Source organism: Schistocerca cancellata, chromosome 7 (genome assembly GCF_023864275.1).
Source record: "Schistocerca cancellata isolate TAMUIC-IGC-003103 chromosome 7, iqSchCanc2.1, whole genome shotgun sequence".
Taxonomy (NCBI): domain Eukaryota; kingdom Metazoa; phylum Arthropoda; class Insecta; order Orthoptera; family Acrididae; genus Schistocerca; species Schistocerca cancellata.
This window is the reverse complement of record NC_064632.1, coordinates 414,215,993-414,223,701: the sequence shown is the minus strand read 5'-3', so window position 1 is coordinate 414,223,701 and position 7,709 is coordinate 414,215,993. Positions and strand designations below refer to the sequence as shown.

Here is a 7,709-nt window from a genome sequence, read left to right as displayed (position 1 = left end):
TGACGCATCAGTATGATAGGTGTGAAGTCACATTACGTGGAGGAAAGATTGGATGGCTTTTAATGGCGTGGTTCAGATGTGGATAGCGTCTGGGATGCTTGGTTTGTAATATGCTTTTTCATTTTCTGTTAAGATCGTTTTACTGGAGCGACTCTAATGGAATAGAGGTTGGGGATAACGATCAGTTTAAGGAAAGACGTTTGTTGTTTACCAGATGTCTACTTGAGGACGCAGTGATGTAGCTATGATAGGGCCTACACATACACAGGGTGAAGCAAAATTCGCGCAGTATAACTTCGCAGCGCGATTCCTCAGATACTGCCAATAGAAAAATGTCTCAATTTCATCCTGCGCCTATTTCGGGAAGTAAATGGACGTCAAAGATTGTCTGGAAACTGTGATAACAAGCATGGTAACTACATCTGTTAGTAGATAGTACTGCTGTACAGTTGGTGCAGTGAACAGCGTTTTGGGTTAGCATGCAGGAGATTCGATTCTGGGTGCGAGAATTGTTTTTATTTCCTAACAATAGTCTGCGTGGTGCGGTATCTAGCGTCTTAATCGTCATACAGTGATTACAGTGGGTCTTGTACAAAAGGTTTGTGGTTACGTTCTGTTGTTGTTACGGTCTTCAGTCCAGAGGCTAGTTTGATGCAGCTCTCCATGCTACTCCATCCTGTGCTAGGTTCTGCATCTCCCAGTACCTACTGCAACCTACATACTTCTGAATCTGCTTAGTGTATTCATCTCTTGGTCTCCCTCTAAGATTTTTACTCTCCACACTGCCCTCCAATACTAAATTCGTGATCCATTGATGCCTCAGAATATGCCCTCCCAACCGATATATTTTTCTAGTCGAGTTGTGCCACAAATTTCTCTTCTCTCCAATTCTATTCAATACCTCCTCATTAGTTCTGTGATTTACCAATCTAATCTTCAGCATTCTTCTGTAGCACCACATTTCGAAAGCTTCTGTCCTCTTCTTGTCTGCCGGCCGCGGTGGTCTAGCGGTTCTGGCGCTGCAGTCTGGAACCGCGGGACTGCTACGGTCGCAGGTTCGAATCCTGCCTCGGGCATGGGTGTGTGTGATGTCCTTAGGTTAGTTAGGTTTAAGTAGTTCTAAGTTCTAGGGAACTTATGACCTAAGATGTTGAGTCCCATAGTGCTCAGAGCCATTTGAACCATTCTTCTTGTCTAAACTTTCTCGTCCACATTTCACTTCCATACATGACTACACTCCACACAAATACTTTCAGAAAAGACTTCGTGACACATCTATACTCCATGTTAACAAATTTCTCTTCAGAAAAGCTTTCTTTGCCATTGCTAGTCTAAATTTCAGATCCCCGCTACTTCGACCATCATCAGTTATTTTGCTCCTCAAATAGAAAAACTCACTACTTTAAGCGTCTCATTTCCTAATATAATTCCCACAGCATCAACTGATTTATTTCGACTTCATTCCATTATCCTCCTTTTGCTTTTGTACATCTTGTCTCCTCCTCTCAAGTCACTGTTCATTCCGTTCAGCTGCTCTTCCAGGCCCTTTGCTTTCTCTGTCAGAATTACAATGTCATTGGCAAACCTTAAAGTTCCCATTTTTTCTCCATGGATTTTAATTCCTACTCCAAATTGTTCTTTTGTTTCCTTTACTGCTTGCTCAATATACAGATTGAATAACATCGGGGTAGGCTACAACCCTCTCACTCCCTTCCAAACCACTGATTTCTTATAACTACCACATTGTTTTTGTGCAAATTGTAAGTAGCCTTTACCCCTGCCACCTTCAGAATTAGACAGTGTATTCCAGTCAACATTGTCAAAAGCTTTGTCGAAGTCAAAAAATGCTAGAAACGTAGGTTTGCCTTTCCTTTATCTATTTTCAAAGATAAATCGTAGGGTCAGTATTGCCTCACGTGTTCCAACATTTCTACGGAATCGAAACTGATCTTCCCCAAGGTCGGCCTCTACCAGCTTTTCCATTCGTCTTTAAAGAATTCGTGTTAGTATTTTCCAATTGTGGTTTATTAAATTGATAGTTGGGTAATTTTCACATATGTCAACAAGTGCTTTCTTTGGGATTGGAATTATATTCTTCTTGAAGTGTGAGGGTATTTCGCCTGTCTCATAAATCTTACTCACTAGATCGTAGAGATTTGTCAGGACTAGCTCTCCCAAGGCTGTCAGTAGTTCTAATGGAATATTGTCTTCTCCTGGGGCCTTGTTTCGACTTAGGTCTTCCAGTGCTCTGTCAAACTCTTGACGCATTATCATATCTCCTATTTCATCTACATCTACATTCTCCTCCATTTCCATAATACTGTCCTCAAGAGCATTGCCATTGTATAGACCCTCTATATACTCCTTCCACCTTTCTCCTTTCCCTTCTTTGCTCAGAACTGGGTTTCCTTCTGAGCTCTTTATATTCATGCAAGTGGTTGTCTTTTCTTCAAAGGTCTCTTTAATTTTCCTGTAGACAGTATCTATCCTACCCCTAGTGATATGCACCTCTACATCCTTACATTTGTCATCTAGCCATCCCTGCTTAGCCATTTTGCACTTCCTGTCTATATCATTTTTGAGATTTTTTTTTGGTCTGCTTGATTTACTTCATTTTTATATTTTCTCCTTCCATCAATTAAATTCATTATCTCTTCCGTTACCCAAGGATTTCTATTAGCCCTCGTCTTTTTACCTACTTGATCCTCTGACACCTTCACTACTTCATTCCTCAAAGCTACCCATTCTTCTACTGTATTTCATTCCCCCATTCTTGTCAGTCTTTCCCTAATGGTCTCACTGAAGCTCTCTACAACTTCTGGTTCTTTCAGTTTATCCTGGTCCCATCTCCTCAAATTTCCAACTTTTTGCAGTTTCTTCAGTTTTGATCTACAGTTCATAACCAATAGATTGTGGTCAGAGTCCACATCTGCCCCTGGAAATGTCTTAAAATTTTAAACCTGGTTCCTAAATCTGTCGTACCATTATATAATCTGATACCTCCTAGTATCTCCAGGCTTCTTCCATGTATACAACCTTCTTCTATGATTCTTGAACCATAGTGTTACCTATGATTAAGTTATGCTCTGTGCAAAATTCTACCAGGCGGCTTCCTCTTTCATTTCTTCCCCCAAATCCATGTTGACCTACTACGTTTCCTTCTCTCCCTTTTCATACTATCAAATTCCAAACACCAATGAGTACTAAATTATCGTGTCCCTTCACTATCTAAATAATTTCTTTTATCTCATCAGACATTTCATCAATCTCTTCATCTGCAGAGCTAGTTATATAAACTTGTACTAGTGTGGTAGGCCGCATGGGATTAGCCGAGCGGTCAGGGCGCTGCAGTCATGGACTGTGCGGCTGGTCCAGGAGGAGGTTCGAGTCCTCCTCCCTCGGGTATGTGGGTGTGTGTGTTTGTCCTTCGGATAACTTAGGTTAAGTAGTGTGTAAGCTTAGGGACTGATGACCTTAGTAGTTAAGTCCCGTAAGATTTCACACACATCTGAACATCATCTGAACTATTGTGGTAGGCGTGGGCTTCGTATCTATTTGGCCACTATGCTGTTTGTAGTAGCTTACCCGCACTCCTATTTTTTATGCATAAATAAACCTACTCCTGCATTACCCCTATTTGATTTTGTGTTTATAACCCTATAGTCACCTGACGAGAGTTCTTGTTCCTCCTGTCACTGAACTTCACTAATTCCCACTATGTCTAACTTTAACCTATCCCTTTCCCTTTTTAAATTTTCTAACCTACCTGCCCGATTAAGGGATCTGACATTCCACGCTCCGATCCGGAGAACGCCAGTTTTCTTTCTCCTGATAACGTCCTCCTGAGTAGTCCCCACCCAGAGATCCGAATGGCGGACTATTCTACGTTCTACGAACACAGATTTCGAAGTATAATCGTTTTTATCAGTCAGCGTTTAAAGAAGTCTTTTGCTCATCGCGGACACGAATTGTTTCGCACCATTACATCTTCTAGATTCCAAGCCTGTTTTCTGCGTGCGCCCTCCCCTCCCCCTCTATGATCTTATCGAAATTATTTGTAAATCATATTGCTAGCGCTAATGGTGATTTAAGGCCCTAAATAGATGCAGTGGACCTGAACGTCGGAAGAAGAATAGAGGGTGGGGGGTGGGGTTTACACACAAAACAAGTTTGGAATCTAATACATGTAGTGTGACGCTTAAGACGCCAGATACCTTACTAAGCAGACTACGTCTAGCAAATAAAAACAAATAAACCTCGTCACAGGATCGAACGTTCTAACTCCTGCATGCTAACCCTTCGCGCTATCCACCAACTGCACAGTACTTCTGATATTTCCTGACAGAGGTAGTTGCCGTACACATGATTACACTGTTGCGAGATAGCCGATCTTTAACATCCATTCATTGCCCTAAATATGTGCAGGACGAAATTTGTAACAGACGTTTTTCTATTGCTAGAAAGTGAGGAATCTTTCTGCGATGTCACAATGTGCGAATTTTTCTTCACCCTGTATATTGCGCATTTTATAGTTGGTTGTCAATAATCAAACCCTTACTTTCCCATTATGGTTCGACGTATGAAGACATTACTAACATTTCCGAAGCAACGAACTCCTGCGCCCGCGGAGATAGCGTTGGAATATCACATTTAAGTCTAACAAGCTTATTAGTGACTGCAGTCGCCTCAAGTCTCATGTCTCCACCTTGTTGACGCCATTGGTATTTTGATAGTGTTTTCTTTCTTAATAACGCTGTCTCGATCTAGGTAAAGCTTCAGCAGACAGTATCTTCAAAACGGGCATCCAAATTTTGTAAGTTGGAGCGCTGGTGCACTGATAAATGACCAATGATTTCTATGTTCCCACTGCTTCTTTATTTTTTTGCGCTTGTATTTTAGGTGTTTCAATGAGTTATTTTAGACCACTAGCATAGTTTTTGGTGCCAGAATTATTGATTTACTAACATTTACGACGCCAATGGGCTATTCGCTGTCTAGTCATGAAATTATGTATTCTGAATCGCTTTGTTGATGGCAATATAAACCTCAGGAGAACGTAGGTGAGGGAATATTTAAATGCCAAATCCTATGACTGGTGTAGACAAAATAACTGTCGAAACACAGCCCTCCATTCTTGCAAAGTAGAGGCTGCTTTGGTTTTCACATAATGACGTTCCGTAAAAATCGTATAATACAGTATAAAGTTCAGTCCAACTTCTTTAACAGAATCAGAATAGTTTTATGAGTATACTTGGATTCAGAGACCAGCATTATTCTCCATATACTTTTTGCCTCGATTGTTAAATGTAATTAAGTCGTAATTTCGACTGTTACGCCTGTCTCAGGTAATGACTGCTGTGATTTTAGGAATAGATTCTGCTGAATAATTTTATTACCTTACCAGGACGTGCCAATGCACAGTCATTCCTGTTGTGGACAAAGTTCTAGTGACATATTTCATGACATAAAGCAACGAAAATTGACATTACACACAACCATTAATATTTCAACATAGTGACGAAGTGCGCCAAACATTTGTATGCGGGAGGATCAGAAAACGAAAGGATGACCGTTTACACAACGCAAGTCTGTACCCAGCACCAATAATCCACATTTAAACGAATTCGTATCAGTTCCTCACCTCGTCGCGGTAGTGCGATATAGACGAGATCGTTAACACACCAATATAAAAACGCCAATGTGCTGTAAATAGCGATAAAGAGCTTTGATACCTTAAAAGCAGAAAATGGAAAGGATTTTCCCCTGCAAATTAAATGAGTTTTCCCAAAATTGTTAGGTGATTCTAGCGCTTATTTACGGTAGCAATCTTCCCTATTTTTCTCTACGATTGCAAGTAAAACACGTCGTTACATCATAGGCTATACAAATCAGTAGGTCTGCCACAGCTTTCCGCGATCGCTGGTGACTGGCGCAACCAACAAGAAGTTACAGGTTATAGTGTGGCTAAATAATCGTCTCAATATATTTCGTTGGTCAATGACACACAGGTCGAAAATACTTGACACAAGTCTTGTCCATGCAGAAAATTTAACCTTTGTGACTAACGGTGCTACTTACAGATTTATGACACTACAAAAAGTGTTGCATACTTACTGTTTAATGGCATGCGCTAACCTTCATGTGCACATTGGTATCCCCCACACTACGCCGCACTTCACCTACAAAAATTCGCTGATGGCGCAGCTCATCGGTGAGATGGCGTACTGTGCAGTATGTAGTTTCCGCCAGGAGCAGCCATATAAGGTCAATCCACCTACCTAAAGAAATCTTCTGATTTGGCCTGAAGCAGATGAGACCATATGGAAGCACCTGATCACGAATTAACGCACAATACTTCACCTGATCAGTGAGGTGTGCTATTTTGTTTTGGCTCTTGTAGCTTAGTGCTATGTTACTGTACCATGTGGATTTCAGTGGTGTGTGTGTGTGTGTGTGTGTGTGTGTGTGTGTGTGTGTGTGTGTGTGTGTGTGTGTGTCTCTGTGTGTCTGTGTCTCTGTCTGTCTGTGTGTGTGTGTGTCACTCAATAATTTGGAGACTTGTCTTCTTTTCAGAAAATTCTGCTGTGCTGTGCCCTCGAGATACTTTACAAAATGGAATACTTGTGTCAAGACCTGCTGGATATGCTTAGATGTCAGGTGTGTTGGGAAACTCTGACACGCCCCATTTTCAGATGCAAGTTCGAGCACTTGCTGTGCCAACAGTGCTTTCAGAAAGTTACTCAGTGTCCCTCGTGCCGAGAACCACTGCAGGACAACTTGCGCTCTCTTTCCATGGAACGGCTGGCGGATATTGTGCGCTCCCCTTGCAAGTACAGAGAAGTTGGCTGCCCCGAAGTGCTGCTGCTGAAGACTAAGCGACACCACGAGGAGGCGTGCACTTTCAGGCTGTGCAGTCCTGGGGCTGTGGAGCAGTACGTCGGCTGCGGCCACAGAGACCAGCCGCCGGCGGCACCGAACGGAGTCTTCAGGCTCACGGTGTCTTCCACAACCGTCTTAGAGTTCAAAGTGGCCCGCTCCGCGGTGCACGCTGCATCTGTCCCGACGACGTTCCTCACGCCACATTACTCGCACGTCACCACGTGGCACAGGAATTGCGTGCTACAGAACCTCACTACCGCTTCAAGGTGCGCCTGGATCCGGATGGACTTTCTACAGGGGACCCGTGATACACTATAGCCAGCAGGTGCAGGAACTGGCGGCCTCATGGCGCTTTCTCTTTGTGAGGTCAAACAGGCCAGCGAACTCTCTCTTTCTGGTGCCATCAAAAAAAACAGCCGTCTCTGATTCTAGTCAAATGACATTGTTGTATTTGTATGTTCCCGTGGTTACTATTTAATTCAAATAATTTTATTTATTATTAATTTTATTATTTACTTTATTATAAAAACTTAGTCTGCTGTAAACCTGACATTATTTGTAACGTTTTAACTTATTGAATAAACCTAAATTTAAATTCTTGCCTCGTAGCCGTAGAGCTTCAGCGTACTGCCAGTATTTGCTAAAACACCTTTGTGCACAAAAACGTAAGTACTACCCGCTTATCTCAACGCTGGCGATAACTGTCTTCACGTGGGACAGAATCGTTAGCGCTACCGACGTCTTCTGTACAGAGAAACGCGAACACAAGTAGGACATGTACTAGACGCAACGAATTGAAAGAAGTTTTCCCCTTCCTTTGGATCCTGAAA

General features: G+C 42.2%; 1 protein-coding gene across 1 annotated transcript; it reads left to right on the top strand.

Moving 5' to 3' along the window:
- Positions 1–6,612: 6,612 nt before the first annotated feature.
- On the top strand, positions 6,613–7,197 carry LOC126092805 (E3 ubiquitin-protein ligase sina-like). Its single transcript, XM_049908533.1, has one exon. The coding sequence runs from the start codon at positions 6,613–6,615 to the stop codon at positions 7,195–7,197; it is 585 nt and encodes a 194-aa protein (XP_049764490.1).
- The last annotated feature ends 512 nt before the right edge of the window (positions 7,198–7,709 follow it).